We start from the raw sequence: 22,466 nt of genomic DNA, 5'->3' as shown, positions 1-22,466 counted from the left end.
GCAACTTATTATAGCAAGAAATGACAAGACAATACATTATAAACACAGGAAGAACTTAGTCACATCAAAGATGACTGCAAATACACAGTTGATACGGCATGTCCAGCACACAATACAAAGCTACGACTGAGTTTATGTTTTGATGACTCATCAGAAGCATTCATGATCACCAGGTCACCACTAGAGAGGGCTTGCAGAGTACATATCACTTTACAAAGGGAAGGAAACTCCTCAGGCCTCTTTCTCAAAACTACATTCCACATAAACAGACTAAAGGCTGCACAATTGGGAACTAGAATAAAGGAAAAAAAAAAAAAAAAAGGTTGCAATGAGACTCACACATATCTGATCCAAGCCCAAAGGCTACTGACTGACACCTAATTCTAACCTGACTATGGTCCCTAATATATCATCAATTCATAGCACTTCACTCTATGTGAAGAATCGCTCCATAGGACAGCCGCCCTAGCCTCCAGTTACAAGGCAGGCACAGTGCACATCCCTCCATTTCTCAAACACAGCATAAAGACTCACTTTCCAGATGTGATACCACGACGAGGCGCACATGCTTATCTCACACCCCATCGGGGCTCCCAGCCAGCCCGGGAGAACATTCAAAATCCACATACAGAGAGCCATGGCAGAGACTCGAACCCCATCACAGAAGTGTAAGGCAAGAGTGCTAACTACTGTGTTGTCCCCTAACTTGTGGGGAAATATATTCTGCTAATTTCTTCTTAGCAATCACTTCAATGAAGTTTTAAAATTTAACAACGCAACAATTTTTGGGATACATGTACCAGTGGAACACTGCAGATACTGGTACCATCAATTTAGTTTGCACATCCACTGTTATAACTCAGAAAGACGGTTCATACAGACAATAATACAGAGGAAGAAGCAACAAGATTGTCTGCAAAATCCTTTGTTGGAGAGCTTGTATCTACCAGCAAGCTGTTACCACAGTGGAACCAAGCATGTTTATGGAGCCACCAAGCCTATACACATGAAAATGGGTCTCACATGTTCATGCATTTCTTGAAAATACAAACTTGCCCACGGCACCTCATCAACCCCAACAACAAACTTGGGCTGGCCCACAACCCCACCAGAAAGGTGCCTGGTGTTCCAGACGGCCAGGCCTGCAAACCGCATCATGCACGATTATCTATCCACAATCAAAAAGGTCCAACGGCCACTTCCTTCCCCGGTCAGGTCAGGTTGGGGAGCATGCGCTGATGCAACGTGTTGCCGCACCCACCACACAGCAAAATTCCTCAGGATCCTGGCCAGCAAACCCCCAGGCAGACACACGGTCCAGTCCCACCCTCTGGAAATGGCCATCCATCTGCCGCAGCCAGGTGTTAAGTGAGCGTCCCCTTGGCCTGGTCCAGCCACTTGGGTCCCCAGCAAAGAGGATCCTGCGAGCCGGATCACCCGCAAGGAAACGTGGCACATGGGATCCTGGCCAGCGATCCCCTTTCTTACCACTGACTTAAATTTACGGCTTCTTGCTGTGAGGCAGGAGCGCTAACTAGTGTACCACCGCACCACCCATGCACCTAATAAATACCTCTAATAAATACAATGTCGACCAGAACACACAACAGGGGTTTTTTCCTGAAAATAATGAGAAGGTGGCGTCGTCTTATACTCAGAATCTAGACAAAAAAGGGAATAGATGGCGCCAAATACTAAATTTTGTAACAAGCGTTTTGACTTACCGCAATATAGATTTTCCATAAGATTTCTTGCGCAAGAGTCTGAAAGCGTGTCACACCAGATATGTGAGAGATGCCAACTCTGGCATTGCTTGGTTAGAGTATATCCCTGAGTGTCATATGAAATGCATCCCTGGCTATTAATAAAGATAGTAAGATTCATTTTAAAATGGAGGTTGTATCATTATCGAAAATCAAAAATATTCTCCGGCCTCAAGGGATGAGTTTGTAATATTCATTATCTAACCCCACCCCCCAAATAATACATTTGTTTTTTGGAATGTCTGCTGTTAATCTGATTATCTTTGGTTGCTTTTAAAGATGTGGTTGCTGGTTAATTCATTATTCTTTATAATGGTAAGATTTGGTATTCCAAAAACACCTTTTTGAAAAATAGTGGCCAAAAAGTGAGGATCTTATAATGGGGCCAATACGGTAATTTGGGGCAAAAGGATAAGGCCACTTTAGACAGGCCATGGTCTCTCAGCCCTGCAGCCCAGTTTTGAGTCACTATGGATATGGAGTTTCTAGGGAGTGGGACCTTATCAGCTGTGGCCACGGGGGAAATAGCAGGCCAACAGTGCTGCCTCAATAGCACCTCCTAGTGGATGGGTACTCCTGGGACAGCTTCTCTGTTCAAAGCACTTAAGTGTGCGGTTGCGGAGATGCCAAGACTAGGGCATTAAGGACACCCCGGAACAAACAGGAAGCACCACTAGACAACTTAGTCCAATAAAACATTTATTACAAAACCAGCACCATCTGAAATCATACCCTGCTTCATCTACTCAGAGACTCCTTCAGGGCCTCGTATATTTTCCGGTCCTGTGTGGAGACAAAACAAACAAACAAAAAACTTTCCAAAATGCACAAACATGCACCAGAGCCCCATTACAGTTCACATTGGCCTCTCCATCCTGCCCAGGCTGCTGTGGAGCCTCACGGATGGGATTCCTCCAACCCCCCAAGCCCTTTCACCTTTTCGGAGATGGATGGCCGCACTTTCTTAAAGGCGTCTTCAAAGTCCTGCCTGCTGACCCTGACATCCGCCATGGGCCCGATGGTGAAGGAGTGTTCTGTGCACGCACACATACACATTTTCATTTTAAGAGAGTCACCTTACACAACAGCTTTCTTTCTCTGCACACTCTAAAGGCTCATTTATAATAATAATTTTTAAAAAAACATCCATAAGTACACTCTTATGGAAACGTTTGTACAAAAACTCGATGTTGGTATATAAAGTCAGATTTTGAAACCTTGTATAACCGTGATACGCGTTGTACATATTATAAATCCCCCATATCGTAGAAACATTTATACATATGCGCTATTAGGAGTAAATGGTATAATGATAAAGTCCCATTTCCACCCACCCACAGCTGCACAAACAGAATTAAATAAAAAGAACATTTGGATTTAAAATCTGTTGAACCGGGGTTCCTCTTCCATATGTAGTTGGTTGCGAGGGTTGGGACGGAAGTTCCCCACAAATGTGAAAATAATAACTGGGCAAATCTAACCTCAACGCTAGCCTGAGCAAAGACAAAAAGTCAATTACCAGTGTCTAAACAACCAGTACTGTACTCTTCTGTACACTTTGCATGTCAAATTACTTTGTAATTTCTTGACTAAATATATTATACAAATCATCTAAATTAAGCAAGCAAATATTATGCATCACTAATATTTAAATATTATATGATTTTATGCGATACAAATAATTTCAGTTTTGTTTTTGGCTTACATCAGAGTTTCTGCGATCTTTCTGCAAGCTCCCAAAATATTCCCATTTATTCATTCACAGCCAACACCCGAACAACCGAAACGGCAAATATGAATGGCTTACTGTATATGTAGGTTCACAACGTTGGTGCTAGAGCTGCACGATTTGGGGAAAATATCGAATCGCGATTTTTCTGACAAAAATTGCGATTACGATTTGATTTGCGATTTAATTTTTTATGTCAAGCTTCAGTTCAATGTTCAGTGTGTAGTTATTTTAAAACATATGACGCAACATATGAGATACCATCAGTATTAACAGGTCTATATTCTAATGCAAGGACGAGAAGTTAAAGATGTGATGTGTCAAGTTAGATAAAGTAATAATGAAAACTAGGGATGCACCGAAATTTCGGCCGGCGAAAATTTTCGGCCGAAATAGCATTATCGGTTTCGGCCGAAACGTAAGAAAGCGCCGAAAATAAAAGCCGAAATTGTCGCCACGCCTCTCCCATCCTCCCGAAAAAAGATCGCTTTCCTTTGCTTGCATGGACTGCGCGCAAGTACTTATCTGCCCCAAGCACCAGCACAGACAGTGAGAGATTATTCAGTGCAGCATCTCATGTTCTTGATGAGAACAGAAATCGTCTCTCCAGCCAGAAAGCTGAACAACTTTTGTTCATAAAGAGAAATCTGCCACTTTTGCTAAAATAAAAGCAGCCTAATTTGATGTTGTTTACAGTTAAAGGTTTGATTTATTTATTTATTCTGTTATTGCAATGTTGTTTTGCACAGTAATTTAAAATTGAAGTAAAACGTTTAATGCAGGTAATATTTTGCACAATTCGTAAAGGCACTAAAAGCTAGCACAGACTGAGTGATTTTATTCAGTGCAGTATGTTCTTCATGAGAAGAGGAACTGTGTCTTCAGCCAGAAAACTGAAAAACTTTTGTTCATAAAGATAAACCTGCTTCTTTTGCTTAAATTAAAAGCAGACCAATTTAGTGTGTATAGTTATGTTGTTTACAGTAAGAGGTTGGATTTATTTATTTTTCTTCTGTTTGTGCACTGTTGTTTGGTACAGTAATTTAAAATTGAAGTAAAAAAGCAGCTAGCATTTTTTTTGCACAATTTTGTTACAGAAAGAAATTTTATTTAGTTTTGTTATTGTTAAACAGCCTTATTACTGTTATTTATAAAAGTTTGATTGCTTAATTAATTTGTAGTTTTTTTAATACAAACAAAAAGAAAATATTTTAAACATGTTTTTTAATGAAGCCATTTTCGGTTTCGGTATCGGTTTTCGGCCAAGTGCATCCAAAAATTTCGGTTTCGTTTTCGGCCCAGAATTTTCATTTCGGTGCATCCCTAATGAAAACAACTGCAGCAAAAAGAAAAATAGCGATCTTGCAGGTAACGCTTATTACCCTCCTAACAACACTAGAACCGCCTTTTCCCACGCCAATGAACAAGCAAGAACTACTTTGGTGTATGCAGCCATTTTGTTTGCGCTATTGTGTTGTTAGCTGCTGTTATCAATACTAATAACACTCAAAAAACCGTAATGTTCATAACAGAGTGGCTGTTCTGTCCTGAAACCGTAAAGCTGGAAATTTTTAAACGTAGTATGCACGTTATAAAATGTTGAATAAATAGAAGTCGTGTATTGGTGATTTCATCGAAGTTTCCGCATTTTAACATCTGTATACGGTTATTTTCTATACAAATCAATTCAGGTGAAACAAAAAATGTACGTGTTCATGGTTGCAAACTCACTCTCACGCAAGAAATCTTACGGCAACGATTGCAGATTTTCTATTTCTATCACAAACGGCAGTAAAACTGGACTCTTAAATATATTACTATTCGAACCACTATGACAGCCTGGTGGAAAACCAATAAAATAACTAAATCCACCCTGACACCCCCATATGGCACAACCCTGACTTCCTACTACATAAGACAGGGAAAATGACCTGGCGCTCCCTACAACCCCAGATTTCTGGACAAATATCTGCAAAAATATATTTTCCATAACCTCTAATTCTAACCTGCAACTTATACAATATAAAACTGTACATAGGACTCACATCACTCAAAGTAAACTGCTTAAAATGGGATTAGTCAACACAGACCTCTGTCCACACTGTATCTCGGTGAGCACTAACACATATTTGCATGCTACTTGGACTTGTCAGCCAATCATTCATTTATGGACTTCGGTCATAAAGACACTTTCTACCATTTTGACTGTAGCACCCCACTCTCCCCCTCACTTTGCCTTCTAGGAGACACCACTTATCTGCATTCCACAGAAAATGAAACACCCAGTACTTGTCTCTCTAACTATAGCTAAGAAAATAGTCTTTCAAAACTGGAAATCTAGAAATTCATGTCATATAAAGCATTGGATCAACCTAATGTCAGAACACATCCTTATAGAAGAACTTTCAGCTCAAAAGATGAATAATACATCAGCCTTCCTCCCCAACAGTAACCAGTCTTCTCTATAGACCTTTGTACTCGAATATCACGCGATATAACTATATACTTGCCTGTTTATATGTGTGTCTTTGCCTGTTTAATGTTTTTCTGTCTAAATTGTCTGTTTAGCCGTTCGTTGATTTGCCTGTGTGTATGGCTGTTAATGTCTGTCTGTCGTCTGTATTTGCCTGTCCATCTGTCTGCCCGTCTGCATCCATCTATACAAACAGTTTAATTCTGTTCAACTTGCCATCAGTTATTGTGCTTGTTACAGTTTTCACTTTATTTCACAATATTAGGGATGGGGTGATGTGGGCTTGTCTGGAGAAATTTTAGTTTATACACAATTGGAAATAAATATAAAGTTGTCCTCCAACGAGGGGTGGTGGTGGCGGGACACAAAAAGAAGAAAAACAAAAAAAAGAAAGAAATCTTACGGCAAATCTATATTCCATTCTGAACTTAAAATTAGCTGCATCAAAAACGTTATGGCAGTTTGCAAACCCTACAGACTATTTACAAGGTAATAAAACTTACATACATGTAGATGTGTGTGCAGAACAGAGAACAGAAAATCTCACTCCAAGCAGCTGACCAAAGTTGCCAACCCTGCATTTTATTTTAAATGAGAAGTAAAATGCAGTTTTCGACTGAAGCAGCTTTTCATTCCCATGCTTTGTTACTCGGACAAATACAAAACGAATGATTAAACATTATATGCGTCTCTTTTTGTATGTTTTCTGAATAAGACTGCGTGCCCATACCCAACTGTAATAGCGATTAAAGCGATCTATTCTTTTAGTATTTAAGTTAAAGCAAGACTTTTATTTTATTACTGTTGTGGGATTAATATTTGGAAACACTTAAATTTAATAAGCACAAAAACATATGACATAAACACGACTGTATTGTGGGTTTTACGGCTTTTTTGGAGGTCACCGACTCCGCTGCTGTGAGAATTATACTGACTGTCTCATTGTTGTTTTGATGGGTTAGCGGTATACTAATGCTATTGCCTATTAACAAAAACCAACTAGGTATGATACGCTGAAGTATATTGCAGCTGGTGTTTAAAAGGAGCTCGCCGGTTTTATTGATGATAGGACCTTTCTGAAACAATCTCGGACCATGAAATAGGAAGGCAATTCACTTACAGTTCAGTAGCGGAATCAGTATTTTTCCGCACCGCGAATGTAACATTTTCCTTGGGTTTCACATGTTTGCCATTTGTGGGCCTATACGCCTTCTTGGGCCACTTCTGATTGGTGAGCATGACTGGTACGCAAGAAGCATGGCGCTCGTGATTGGTGAGAATGACTGTCACACAGGGAGCACGGCATGAATTTGTAAAACTATTCTCACAGCAGTTTTAAACCCTGGGTCCGACATGCTGTATAATGTATATCCTAAATCATGATTTTTGCGACTTGCCAATCGCGTTGTTTCAAATCACGATTTCGATTTGAAATCGATAAATCGTACAGCCCTAGTTTGTGCCTATGTTAGTTTGACTTTTCAGTATGTACCTAATTTAGATTCCATGCAATAAAGTGTCATTCATTAAAAAGAATGCTGAATGTCAAACATAATAAAAATGTTTCTGTACTTAACAAATCAGTATTTATTGTTCCTTAATAAATCCCAAAATCTTCTTATAAATGTGTATGAAAGTTTCATGGCTATTTCGTTTTTACAAAGCCTTTATAAATGAGCCCCCAGGTTCCTTTATTTAATGACCACTAACAACAAAAAACACTCCCCCCCCCCCCACCTTCAGGCAGCCCCCGGGTCCCCCGTTACCTGCAGAGAATGCACAGCAGCTCAGGTGACGCCTCAGCGCGTTCACAGATGCCTCCCTCACCAGCGCCGACAGATCCGCCCCCCTGTGACAAGTGCATGCAGCCTTGTTCAGGTGTACCGCGGGCAGCAGGTTTATTCCTTAATAAAGGCAGCAGGGCGTGGGGGGGTGGGGGTGGAGGACACTCACGTGAAGCAGTCGCAGCGCCCATTGTGGGCGACCTCCTCCAGGCTCACGTCAGGCTCCAGTGGTGGTCTGGTGCCCCCCTGAGATGCAGACAATCTCTCAGCCTGTAACCCCTGTATCTGTGACCCTGCCCCCACCCCACGACCCCAGCAGTCAGACCGCACCTTGGTGAGAGTCAGCAGGATGGCGTGTCGCTCCTCTGGGAGGGGCAGCCCAACATAAAGCGTCTTGTCCAGGCGGCCTGGTCGCAGCACAGCGCGGTCGATAATGTCTATGGAATAGAAGGTGGAGGGGGGGCTGTAACCTCGGCTGCCTTTGCAGCACCGACAGAGGAGGAGAGGGGCTTCATACCTGGCCGGTTGGTGGCAGCCATGATGAACACCTGCCTCCGGGTCTCCAGGCCGTCCATCTCTGTAAGCAGCTGGTTGACGACGCGCACGCCAGCGCCGGACTACAAATCACATGGGACATCATTAGCTGGCTCTGATTTGCATGCAAGTTGACGGCTGACGGATGTGCCGGGGGCATCACCTCGTGCCCAGAGCGCCGGGGACAGAGCGCGTCGATCTCGTCGAAGAAGATGACGCAGGGGGAGGAGTTGCGTGCTCTCTGGAATACCTGCCGCACGGCCCTCTCGCTCTCCCCCACGTACTGCAGGCAGAAGGAGGTGCAAGCGGGCGGCAGTCAGCTTCTGAGAGCCTCTCCCCCCTCCTCCGACACTGTGATGAGCCGACAGCCCCCAAACTCACCATGTTCAGCAGCTCAGGCCCTTTGACGGAGATGAAGTTCAGGCCGGACTCGTTAGCCACAGCCTGGAGTAAGAAGAACGGAGCGTACAGGCGTTAGGGCCAGACTCACTTGCACAGCCCACCAGGTCTCTAACGCCATACTCAGCCTCGGCGCAGTTTAGCAAGGTCACATGATCAGTATGGAATCCGACCCATATTCACACCATGTGACACGTCTCTCTGGTCACACCGCGTATCAGAAAGATACGACTGGCATCGGTGGTGGCTCCAGGGGAGGGGCAGTAACATGGCCAAGACATGTGCACATTTGTGCAATTCTAGAAAGCAGTAAAATCACAGCAGCACTACACAGGCGCCTTTGGGAAAGCAGAGTTTCACATTCCGTAATCAGTGTCGCTCAGCGAGAGTAAAAATTGTGTGTCTGGGGGGAGCGGCAGGCAATGCAATTTCAGAGGACGGGTAGAATGCCAGAGAAACCTTGCAAGACCAATCACTTTTAGGTTTTTGGCCTAACAGACCTGGTATCGTTTAGAGCTGGTCCTCTAGTGCACCTGAACCTCGGAAGGCAGCTGTGGCAGCATCAGCACAAACACTGCAGAGGTGCGGAAAAGCAGCCACTTGGCTCCCATGGTGATTTACGGACCATGAGCGTCACTCGTCTCCTCCCTAACTCCGCTTTGGGGCCTTGGGCTTCCCAAACCTGCCCTAAACTGCTACAGTCAGTCAAATTCCTAAGATACCATAGTGCTGTGCTGGTACCAGTGCTGACTGGGAGCTGGTTCTCAGGTGGTGCTGAAGTGGCACGACCTGAGAACCGTCCCGCATTTCCACTGGTTAAAAACAACATAAAAGACTGAGTATGCTGATGACCACCAGTGTTAATTTTGTTATGACAAACTAAATTACATTTTAGTCGAAAGACTATGACAAAAACTAAAAAAAAATTTGCTGTAAAAATTAACAACAGACATGCAACATCTTTGAGTTTGATAAATTGTGTTTTTTTATGTAGAATGTTTAGGATAAGGCTAACAAGTACCAATTCTTAAGTTAGCATTACTCAATTTTTTTTTAATGAAACATTACTTAGCTACATAATAAAGCACTACTAATTAATAACTGATTATTTGGTGCATTTTTGCTGTGTAGATTTTGCAGTTGTATAGAAGTCCGGTGTCACCCATCGTTTAGGCATACCCGCCAACTTTGATGGGAAACAACAGTCCCTGGATACTATGGTATGCAGTTCTTCCAAAACAGTTGCACCAGAGTCATCTGACTACATATATGACCGTCTCAGATATATACTTGGGAGAGCAAGCACAAATTTTCTATTGCATGTTGCAATCGCACTTTGGAGGCTGAATACCCAAGTGGTGAGGGAATACCTTGGCGAGGAGGGTCTTCCCACACCCAGGGGGGCCTGCCAGCAGGACGCCAGCGGGAGCACTGAGCCCCAGGGCCTTGAACTGGGCGGGGCAACGAACTGGGGCCTGGGGAAAAAAGCAACACCAGGAAATGTCAATCCTCTCCACAGTGGGTTGAACAGTCACACCGGTACCGAACCCTACTAAAAGGCGGTAGAGGGAGCTGGGCGGCAGCGGCTTACCAGAATGGCCATGGTGAGCTCCTCCCGGACGTCCTGCAGGGCGCCCACGTCGGCCCATGTCACATCCGGTACGGTGGCAAAGCCCTCCCTCTTGGCAGAGGGCTGAACGCAGGACAGTGATGCCTCAAAATCCGAGGCGAGGACGTGCAGGCCAGCCAGCTGTTCCTCTGACAGGCACGAGTCGCTCTTCAGGAGGGCCAGGAGTTCCGCCAGCTCCTCCTGGGGGGGGAACATGCAAATTGAGGTAATTTCCTCTACAGATACGAAGGCGAGACATGCACCTCTCCCATGTGGCATCTCACCTGCCCAGCTGCTCCTGCTGCAGGGGGCGGGACCTTCTCTCCGTCGGGGCGGCCTGCACCCGTGGCATCTGTAGCCCCCAGGACACCGTCCCCCCCATCTTTGCAACCCATTTCGAACAGGGCCCGGTTGACTGCGAGCACAGCCGCCTCCCGACACAGCGCCATGAGGTCGGCACCCACAAAGCCGGGTGTGAGCCGGGCCAGCCGCTGGAAGTCGAAGCCTTCAGGAAGCGCCAGCTTCCTACACAGCGTTTCCAGAATTCTGCGGAAAAGCAATATGGTGGCACCCACACTGTTGCTCCACACACCTCCCTCTACAGCGCACAGCGAACCTGCGGCGGGCGCCTTCGTCAGGGATGCCCAGGCAAATCTCTCGGTCGAAGCGGCCAGCCCTGCGGAGCGCCGGGTCCAGGGAGTCTGGCCGGTTGGTGGCGCCAATGACCAGGACCTGTGTCGTCACTGGCAGGGAGTTCAGGTCTGAGGGGGTTGGGGATGTGAGAGTTAGGGACCGGGCAGATATCCGCATGACAATACCCGCCCCCCCCCACCCCAGTTCGTCTCACCACCCCTCACCATCCATGCAGGTGAGCAGCTGGGCCACAATTCTCCTCTCCATATCCTTGGAGGCCACCTCCCTTTTAGGAGTGATGGCGTCGATCTCGTCAATGAACAGGATACAGGGCGCGCTGACCTGGAGGCAGTACAGGAACAGAGCACTGAGTGCAACTCACAGTAACTGTTTCCCTGCACACCTACCAAATCTCCTGACCCGACCTCTCACTGAGCCCCAGCCCCCTGACTCCGACCCAGCTGTTCACTGAGCCCCAGCCCCTTCACCCGGACCCAGCTGCTCACCGCTGCCTGCTCAAAGAGCTCCCGCATCTTCTGCTCGGACTCGCCGGACACACCGGATACCAGCTCGGGGGCAGACACCTTCAGCAGGGGCAGGCCCGTCTCCTGCGGGGAAGGGAGCCGGGGCGACATCATCAACTGCTACGCCACAGCGCGGTGAAGCTGAGCAGGAGAAGCTGCTTACTCACCCCGGCCACCGCGTGGGCCAGCAGGGTCTTCCCACAGCCTGGGGGCCCATGCAGCAGGAAGCCACGGGGGGGCACCACGCCCAAACACTGGTACACCTCAGGGTGCCGCATGTGGATCAGCAGCTTGCACACCTCCTGGGGGGGGGGGGGGGAGAGAGATAAATGGCAGCCAGCCACCCCATGCTCTGCTTGACTTCAAATGGGTCACCTTCTGTGTTTCTTACCTTCAGCGTTTCTTCATTTGCTCCGATGTCCTCAAATGTCACGGTGGGGTGCTGAAGCTCTGGGGTTCTTGACTGGACTGATTTAATTAAAAAGTTTTATTTATGACACAAAGAACCACTCCCCGAGCCCCAAAACCGGTATCCTCCCCAGCCACACCCCACTGGGTACCTTTCGCATCCTTTCCTCTGTCCAATGGCTCCCTTTCCGCTGCCTGCCGACCCCTGTCTTTCTGCCTTTTCCCTTTTTTCATTTTACTTTTCTTTTCTTTCTGCTCAGGCTCCAGTGTCGACGTGTCAGTCAGCTTCTATGACAGCAAACAATTGTCGCGTCAGATGGGGGGAGGGGGGGGGGCTCCTTGCAGGTCATGTGACCTTAGCGTGCTACCAAGGTGCGGCTTACCAGGGGGCTGTCGGCATCCTCCTCGCAGAGGTCAATCAGGATGTTCTCTTCTTTATCGCCGGGGGCTGGCACCCCCTTCCTGTACAGTGTTGTCAGCGACCGGTTCATATGGTCCGAGAACTGCAAGGCAGAATCGGATTCGCAACACGTCACTTGGCGCTGCACGGGGCATGTGGGCTCACCCCTCTTCATGAATGCAACCTCTCTTACTGGGGGCTCTGGAGGATCCATCTCACTGTCGGTGGAATCATCATCATCCTCATCTGTCTCGCCGTCCCTGAGTGGAGTCGGGAGTCAGAGTGTTACATGACGGCAACAGCGCAAAGTAAAACCTAACATCAGAGTGTAACCTTACTTGGGGTCGTGACTCCTCCTGGCTCTTTTAGCCAAGTGCTTTTCCTCCCAAGCCTCCACAGCCGACTCGCCAAGGACAGCGCCATACACTAAAATACAGACAAATGCATAAATGAGGGGCCGGAAGCAACCTCATTAAGAAAATTATTGGGTTTGCAGACTCACCTTTCTCTACCTGGATCCTGAAAGCTACTTTATTCCGCCGTCCGTAATCCAGTCTAGCAAAGAACACAGTATAGATGGAAAAGTGGATAAACTGATAAACAGATATATATTTTAATCTGTTTGCATACAGCTGGAAATGTGTCCATGAACACAAAAGCTCAACACTAAGTGCAAAAATAATCCACATGGACCAAATATGAATAAGTATGAAAATGTTAAGAAAATACTTCATAAAGTATACATTGCTACCGACGGTCAAACAGCCAGCATACACAACGCGAGGGTCTCACCTGTAGCGTTTCTGAAGGTCTCCCGCTACCTCTGCCAAGTCCACGTACTGCCTGCCCTGCGAGCTCAAGTACTGAAAGACACCAAAAGTAGGATGTCAATGCGCCTTCGTCTTCATTAAGTTTCCACGGCATGACAACCACATCAAAAGAACTCACTCTCCTGCCCTGCATCTCGCAGGACACGGCTATAATTTTATTCATATACTACGTACGCGCTACTCTACGTTCAGAGGAATTTCCTGTGAGAACGACTAATCAATTCAAGAACCCCGATATATTAATACGCTCAAATATGATATTTAGACTTGGCTTTCTACACTTGACAGACGTCAAAGATGTGATCCTACGGGGCTCTATTGCGGGCTAATTCAACGCTATAAAGGCGACTCCCCACCTGCTCCAGTCTCTGCTTCAGCCTACCGTCTATTCCGCCACTTCCTCCCTTGTTCCTCATCTCCCGTTTGGGTGCAGCGGTCTTCCTCCTGCGAGTCGTGCGAGCGATTTATTTAGTTACCGGTACAGTAGACTTAGCAAAACAATCAGCTTTCACGTATTCTAAAAGATCATACTTTCAAACCTACTCCACAATCCTACCGCTTACGTTTAGCACGCCAGGCTCCACGTGACACTTGGGTCTTGCGATATAGCTGCCTCCTGCATAGCCCTATCGAAAATGTGTGGGGTTTTTTGTATGTGTTGAATTATGGGTCGGACAGCCCTCGATGATTTTGTACTCGAGTTATCATTTATATGTCATTCATTAATTATTTATGCACTAATTTAAACGCAAGAATTTAGGACTATTTTACAGCAATGGCGGATCTCGGCACGATTACCACTATCAAGCCCCAAAACGTCATTCCGTACGGAATGCCGAAAGGGTAAAAATGTGTTGCTTTTTTGGCGTTAACATTCTGTTCGTGTTCACACGTACAAAATATGCACGTTCACATGTCAATTTAGAGCACCTTGTTAACGCGGGAAAAAAAGCAACAATCCTTTTGATACAGGAAGCACCGTGTTTCTGTACAAAAGAGATACTGGACTTTCCAGAGGCTGCCCCAGACCCCATGTGACACATTTACTAGTCAGTTAGTTTAGACTTAAGACTTATTTTTAGTCGGTTACTTTACAAAAGTGTGGTCATATCATCTCTATGAAATAAATAAAAGGAGTATTATGCAGATGGACAGAATTGTTTAATTTTAGATCTTTTTACGTGACCTACAACTACTTACACACATACTTTAAGGCAGGGGTGCCCAACTCCAGTCCTGGAGGGCTGGAACCCTGTATAGCTTAGTTTTTTCCCTGTTTTCCCTACACCATATATGATTCAGCTCAAGAGCTGTGTGGTAATTAGCACAAGGAGTTGAAACAGGTGTGTTAAATGAGGGGAAACCCAAAAATGTGCAGGGCTCTGGCCCTCCAAGACTGGAGTTGGGCACCTCTGCTATAAGGAAAACTGGTTAGTCAAATATCCAAATGCCTTAATAGTGTTAGGTGGGGACTTCAATACACTTTTAGATGGAACTCTTGATAAATGGCCACCTAGTTGTGTAAGCAGGGCTAAATCTCTTAAAACTTTTATGGATAAGCTTAATATCATAGATATATGGAGAAGGAAATTTCCATAAAATAGATCATTTACATGGAGCAATAAATCTGGTTCTAGTCAGTTTAGGACTGACTTCTGGTTAATTTCTGAATGTATTCATACAGACTGTGTTGATGTAAGTATTTCAGCAACTCCTCTCACTGATCATAAAGTTTTTATAAATTTTAAAACATCCACCATCTCTCACTTAGCAAAACATACCTATTGGAAATTAAATAGTTCATTATTAAGATATGAAGAAGTACAAAATAAATTAAAGAACCTTATCTTTCATTTTTGGAATAAAGCACAGGAAGAAAATATATTTGCGAAAAATTGCTTTTGAAACTTGAAATATCTAAATAAAATTTGGCAGCCATTTAGCCAGCAAAAAACAGGAGGAATTCACTTTAGTGACAAGAATAACTGGTATAACCCAAATACATCTAAATAACCTTTCAGAGGAGGACAAATTAGAATTATCTGAGCTACAAATTAAACTCGATGACTTGTATAGGCAGAAGGCAGAAGGAACTATTATTCGCTCAAGAAGGAGATGGCTTGAACAATGGGAGATGAATTCACATTACTTTTTAAATTTAGAATGCTGTCGCCTTAAAAATAATTTTCTCAACAAATTAAAAATGAATGGCATTATAACAGATGATCTTAAGATAATTTCTAGCCACTTTTATGATTTCTATAAGAATTTATATATTGTACCTCTAACTACTCGAATGTAACTACCGAAGCCTTTATAAGTTCAGTTTATGTCAAATACATTGGAAAAGATGATTTGGAACTCTGTGATAAATGCATTACTTCCGAAGAAGTTGTAAAGGCAATCAAATATACAAAAAATAACAAATCTCCTGGGACAGATGGTTTATCTGGGGAATTTTGTTGACAGTTCTCTAAAGAACTTCTCATTTTTTTAGTGGTGGTTTTCACAGAAAGCATTAACAAACAGTGTCTCCCGGCAACTCTAACACAAGGCCTGATTACACTGATTCCTAAACCAAACAAAGATAAACTTTATTTAGACAATTGGCATCCAAACACTTTATTAAATAATGACTATAAGATATTGGCATCGATATTAGCTGGAAGGCTTAAGTTTAAATTCAATAATTGAGGAAACACAGTCGGGCTTTATGAAGAATAGACATATAGCAAATAATATAAGATTGGTTTTGGATATTTTAGATTATCCATAAGTTTTTATGATAATGGTTTTATTCTTTTTGTTGATTTCTATAAGGCCTTTGACTCTATGGAACATCAGTTCATTTTTGATACACTGAGGAAATTTGGTTTTGGAAATTACTTTTTGGCAGCTATCAAATCTCTTTATAATAATAATAACAGCTCTGTAAAACTTGTAAGGAGTACCTGCCAAAGATTTGACATATCTAGAGGTATCAGACAGGATTGTCCAGTTTCTCCATACCTTTTTTTGTTAGTTAGTCAACTTCTTACTTACCATATAAAGGCTAGTACTTTAAAAGGCTTCTCAATATTAGGCAGAGAATTAATTATACCCCAATTAGCTGATTATACTACTATTTTTTACAGGATGAGAAGCAGATTCCTCTAGCGATTTAAATCATATGAGAATTTTCCAAAGCATCTGGAGTATCTTTGAATTTGACTAAATGTGAACTTATGGCTATCAAAGACTGTTCTGAATCTTCTTTTTGTAACATCTCAGTTAAAACAGATATTGTTTATTTAGGAGTTACTATCACTAAAGATAAATATAGAAGAAGTTCCTCAAACTTTGATCCTGTTATTCAAAAAACCAAAAAAAAAAGACTGAATCAGTGGCTACTGAGGGACCTGACATTAAAGGGTAGGGTACTAGTTTCAAAGGTAGAAGGTATCTCACATTTAACCTATCTTGCATAGTCTTTACATCATGACAGTAATGTATGTAAAGAATTTGACAAACTGTTGCTTAATTTTGTATAGAAGAATAAGACTCATTATATTAAAAAGACTTATTATGAACACTTGTGAGAATGGTGGAATTAATTTGTTAGATTTCTCATCTTTAAATAACATACTCAAAATTAACTGGTGTGGAAAGGAAACTGGACATTGGTAGGCCCAAGAGGGGAGGCATAGTGGGTCTGTTAAATCTTAGGCCTTAGGCAAGAAGAGATTGTTTTGAACACTGTGTGTCCTCACTTCACGATAGCTGCATCCGGTTAGTTCTGCAGACCCTGAAGAGAGATCAGACCTTGGAGAGACAAACAGTGGAGCAAGGGCGGGAGAAACCGCCTGCAGGAAGAGATTCAAAACCACCTCAATTGCACAAAAAGTTGTAGTTATAAAGTAGTTGCAGTAGGCCAAACGCAATACGTTATGCGATAGTACAAATGTATAAGTAATTCTTACGTTAATCATGTTAATCATATGTTAACCAAATATTTACAATGATTCAATGACAATACGTCAATACGTCAATCATTAATCAAAGGACAACCAAATATTTACAGTGATTCAATGTCAATATAATCAATATCTATATACATATCTCAAGTAGGAGCCTAGCAGTTGAGACATGTTCTAGTAAATTGAACAAAATGGGTGGATTTTGCTTTGCTGCCAAGGTGAACCAATGGAGCGAGAGAATTGTGTGTGAGAATTGTGTGAGCTTGGTTTGTTAGTGTTTTGTGACCAATCAGGACTTAGAAGTCCCTATCTGGAACTAAGAATTATGGCTTATCAACTGGGTTCTCCGGGTGCTCGTGGTACCTGGTTCCAGAGTGTGATGGGAGCGCTTTGCTAGATTGCTCGAATAAAAGAGATAATTTTGCTCACTAACTGAGAGGTACGGAATTTTATTCTAACCAACTGTTGACAAATGAAAACTCTGTTTGGAATATCATTCCATTTCATATTTTATCTAAATTCGGACGTGTTCATTTTTTTTTTAAACTTGTAATTACATTGTCAATAAAATCCCTATTAAACTTTCAGACTTTCACTGTCAGGCCTTTTTAGCATGGACTTTAATTTACAAGCACAATTTTTCACCCCATAAATACTTATGGGGTGAAAAATTGGAATATGGAATAATCAGGATATTATATACAAGTCACTTTTTGTAGAACATTGATTTTCCAATGATATTAATTAGTGGATCAGTTATTTAATGCTAACGGCTTTCCTTTTTCTTATGATGAGTTTTTATCTTGTTATGGTATCCCTGTAACACCTGGGGAATATGCAAAAGTCTTTGGTGCTATTCCGTCAGGGGTATGTGCATTATATTAACAGCAGCCACGATCAAATAACACACAACTTCTATCCCTTACTCCTGTAAACTTAAAAAGTTGTTGGTAATGGTCTCGGGTATTTAAAATGGAACTCACCCGGAGGACGGGGTCTTTGGCTCGCGGGAGGTGGATTAAACACAAGGGACTTCCACTTCGGTGGAATTTTGAATAACGCTGCTTTCTCTGGAGGTTACAACCAGACTGCTGTGCCGCTCATTTCTCCCCCCTCCCAGAAAAAACCTCCGTGTAACAACAGCAAACTCAATTATGTTCCCCTCATTACTTACGAGGGTTTCCCCTATTAATTAACCTATACATATATAACTTAAACATCGATTTCTGCGCTTACACTCCTATACACTCTCCTGTTGGTAAAATTTGTTTCTCCTCCTATCCTTTTAAAACTAACTAATCTGTTAGATCTTTATTTTTTAAATTATGTGGTCACAATGCCGTTTTTAATATATCAGACTGGAACAGATTAGCAGATAATATTGAATGAAAAAAAGTTTGGCTTATTCCTGATCGTTATTTAATTACATATAAAGTGACATTAGAAGTGTCATTTAAGCTTATCCATAAATATACCCAGTTAAATATGATTTTTTTTTCCTAGATTAAAAAAAAACAAAACATTAATATAGATTGTATATTTTGCAACGATTGTCAAGAGACTGTAGGCTATTTTAGAAATGTCCTTATATAATTTCTTTTTGTCAAGATGTTTGTAATTTTATTTCTGTGTCTGTTATGGTTGATTTTAGTCTTTTGTGGGCACATGTATTATTTGGGATCATTGAGAATCGTCGCAGTCCACATGAGTATATTTGATAAATCTCACTCTTTTATTAGCCATGTTTTACATTCATAAAAGTAAATGTCTTCATAGGAAACGGTCTTTTATTTCTTTTCAGTTAGAATTGCATTATATAAATTCAAATAGACCCTCTTTAAATAAAAAGCTGAAAAATCTGTCAAAATATGTGATTTATTCAAATCATTTGTATTGATTTGTATATAGCACCCCCTAGCATGTTTGTTACCTTATTACTGTATGATATTTATTATTGTATACTGTTGTATCTGTCACGTTCGGATACGGGCGAGCCGGGAAACAGACGAGAGCAAGCCAGGACTTTCGGTAAAACGGGTTTAATCGTCAAAAGACAGACGGGTAAAGACAGCCACTGACAATACAATGCCGAATCTGGCATACATGGGGAGACGCGGACTAATATACACAGGACTAATCAAATGAAACAGGACACAGATGATCACAAACAGGAATGAACACGAAGTAATGAGGGGGCGTGGCACACATCGGGATCGGACGGAGCGGATCGTGACGGTATCATTATTCTGTAGGCTATTGCAAAAGCGCAAATAAAAAATAAAAAGAAATGAAAATGGTTAGGCGTTTGAAAAATGATCAGCACCTCAGTAAAATGAAAGCATTTTAACGGACTGACCCCCATTTCATTACTATAGATTTAGGGAATGTTAAAAGATCACGCTTAAATACTTTATAAAGTTATCGACACATAACATAATAAGCAGGAACAAGCATATTAATTATAAATTCGTTTCTTTTAATGCTTAGAGTTACCAAAACTTTCCCGGACATTTTACTGATTTTTTTTCTATCTGTCCGGGCTGTTTTTCAGAAATCGGAGGGTTTTTTTTATTTTTGTAATCTTTACGTACAGTGAGATTTGAGCAACCATGGTGACGACTATATGCAAGGACAACTTCGAGGAAAGGGCACAGACAACCTTTTGGCATGTTATTCATATTTGAGTTTATTTGTGATTGAGTCATTAAAATTATTTAGGTCCTCAGTTAACACGAGATTACTGACACCGCCATGAATTAAAGAAATGTTAGAACATTTAACCTCCCTCTAAATGCAACAATAAACATTAGGATACAATTGCTCTTGACTACCACACAAGAGAGAACATGATAATTTAAAAAAAGAATTCAAAGCAATAAATAACAGCAGCAGAAGATATGCACTTTTAATGATTCATACAATATAAAAACACTTAAATGAGAAATTTGAAGAAGAACGCTGATCAAAATTAGAGAACACTCTCAGATACCTTCCAGTTATTGTCGCTGATCTGGCACCTGGTACTAATTTCCTTAATTACCTGACAAACCCTATTTAACTGGCAGCACTCCTAATTACTCTGCAAGATGATGAGCTGCTCTAAGGTGACCAAAACCCTATGACAGCAGGTTGTCCAGATGAAGGCCAAAAAGATACCCTTTCATCCACTGCAAGAAAAATTGGTCATTCCAAGTCTGTGATTTCTAGAAAAGAACATCTTTACAGTTATTTATAATGGCACTACTTTGTAGTGTAGTAGTAAAGACCGCCTAAACCGAGACCAAGACATTGCCGAGACCGGAGGGTATCAAGACCAAGACACTGCCGAGACTTGAGGGTACCCAGACCAAGTCCAAGACCAAGACACACTAAGGCGAGACCAAGACCAAGACTGGTCGAGACCAAGACCAAGACCGAAAACAGACTAGCGCTAGAATTAACATCACATTACTCAGATCAACTGTAGAGAAAAAAGGCATTGCTGTAATGTGTCATTATACTTGTTGAATCAAATTCATGTTATCTTTTCAATTATATTGTCCATATGTCTCTCATTTAAAATCTCCCAGATTTGTCATAGTTACGAGGCCTGAGTGAAAATAATATTCTCAGCAATCCTCTCCTATAACCATTTTATCAGACGTTGTCAAGGGAAAGAGATGGGATGTACCAGAAAGATGTTCATATTAAGTCTCTTATACCAGGGACAGAGGCCTCAGGTAAGCTATGAATATGGCTATGTAATGATCCTTTGCTTTGAATTGAAGAGAATGAGCCTCCAGATTGACTTGCACCTCCATGACCGTGCTTTCTAATCAATGTAAAATACCTAATTTATTTGAATTATAACTATGCTATAGACTTCGTGGACATTTTCGGACATTTCTTTGCCGACTTCGCTATGATGCGATGTGTATGATGTGTGTGGACTGTGAAGCAAGACCGAGACCACAAAAAATTGGTCTCAAGAACTACAGCACTACTACTTTGTTCAAGTCCTCTAAAAAAAGGCTGGTTGTCCACATAAAACAAATGCATGAGAGGACAGGATAATGTGCACAGAGACTTGCTATGGGGAATTACTTGCCAGTTCAGTGCTGAACAGGGTAAGGATCTGTCTTGGCATAAATTGTCTCGCCATTTAAGACAATTTGGACTAAAATTTCACTCTGCAGTGTCGAAGCCTCTAATCGACAAGCAAAATTGAAAGGCTAGAGTCTGATGGGAAACATGTTTGGCATCACACTGGGAAAATACTGAACCCAAAATGTGTAAAGTCCGGTAAATTTGGAGGAGGAAGCGTCATGGTTTAAGGGAGGTTTTCTTTCAGGTAACCTTATGAGAACCTCCTGCAGCAACATGTAGTTCCATCCCCATGAGCATCTCCAAATCAGCCTGAAATTTTCATGCAATATGATGCCCCCTGTCACATTGCAAAACTGTTAATGCAGTTCCTTGAAGCTAACAACACTGAAATAATGAAATGGCCGCCCAGAATCTAAAGCTAAATCTGATTTAGAATCCCTGAAAAATTCTTGGCAACAAAGTTATTGCTAAGAAACCCACTACAGAACTGTGTAAGAAACTGGATGAAGAGTGGACCAAGATCAAACCAGAGCAGTGTGAGAAATTAGGTGGTGATTAGTTATTGCTGACACACCATGGCACACAATAACAAAATGTGTCATCTGCATTTAACCCATATGTGACATCATGACATAACAGGGGGCAGCTAATTCAGCACCCGGGGAGCAGTGCTTGGGGTCAGTACCTTGCTGGTCAGGAATTCAAACCAGCAATATTTCAATTCCAAGTGTGCTTCCCTAACCATTAGGCCACCGCTAGTGATGTCCTGCAGATGTGCTAAAGTCATTCAAAACACCGGCCTCTACACTTCCTACTAATTATTGAAGGCTTTAGCCTTCCAAAAATTCTAATTATCATTCCAAGCAGGGTGAAGAGCTGTCCAAATCACATCAGGTAACAACTGTTGGTCTCCAAGGTTCTGTCCTTGGCTGGGCTGGACCTACTTTGTCAGGGGCTCTGGGTAGGTCCTTGATAGATTTTGATAACTGGGACCCCCTTCTGATGATCAAGCCCTAGACAGCTGCCTAGTTTGTCTTTGCCTGGTCCTCTCCTCTCTTTACATTACCCCTGTAGGTCAGATCATCCAATCACATGGTTTCTTCTACCACTACTACATTGATAACATCCAGATCTACTTGACTTTCTCTGCTGGCAATACCGCGATCTCCACTTGTATTCACAAAGGGTTTTACCTTACCACGAAGAGTACTCCTAAATTGCGCTTTAAGTTGAGTTTTTTTTCTAAAACCTATTCACGAAGTGGCTGAGAGCAAGTCTTAGTTAGCAAAACTCCAAAGCTAAAAGTAAGACACTGTCACAATGGCTGACATTAGTTCT

At 42.5% G+C, this 22,466-nt stretch overlaps 1 protein-coding gene across 1 annotated transcript; it reads right to left on the bottom strand.

Moving 5' to 3' along the window:
- Positions 1 to 2,445: 2,445 nt before the first annotated feature.
- Positions 2,446 to 13,661, bottom strand: nvl (nuclear VCP like). Its single transcript, XM_072709815.1, is given in 24 exon segments — positions 2,446 to 2,546; positions 2,700 to 2,797; positions 7,732 to 7,814; positions 7,919 to 7,995; positions 8,080 to 8,186; positions 8,267 to 8,366; positions 8,447 to 8,566; positions 8,665 to 8,727; positions 10,053 to 10,157; positions 10,274 to 10,492; positions 10,576 to 10,837; positions 10,908 to 11,052; positions 11,149 to 11,266; positions 11,431 to 11,562; positions 11,565 to 11,750; positions 11,840 to 11,916; positions 12,009 to 12,144; positions 12,240 to 12,359; positions 12,450 to 12,516; positions 12,595 to 12,682; positions 12,759 to 12,811; positions 13,049 to 13,119; positions 13,443 to 13,530; positions 13,643 to 13,661. Coding segments are annotated over 23 exon segments (2,532 nt in total). The 5' UTR covers positions 13,503 to 13,530; positions 13,643 to 13,661; the 3' UTR covers positions 2,446 to 2,501.
- Positions 13,662 to 22,466: the final 8,805 nt, after the last annotated feature.

The sequence above is a fragment of the Paramormyrops kingsleyae genome, chromosome 3, assembly GCF_048594095.1.
Source record: "Paramormyrops kingsleyae isolate MSU_618 chromosome 3, PKINGS_0.4, whole genome shotgun sequence".
In the NCBI taxonomy this organism is placed as follows: domain Eukaryota; kingdom Metazoa; phylum Chordata; class Actinopteri; order Osteoglossiformes; family Mormyridae; genus Paramormyrops; species Paramormyrops kingsleyae.
This window is presented reverse-complemented; position numbering and strand designations above follow the sequence as displayed.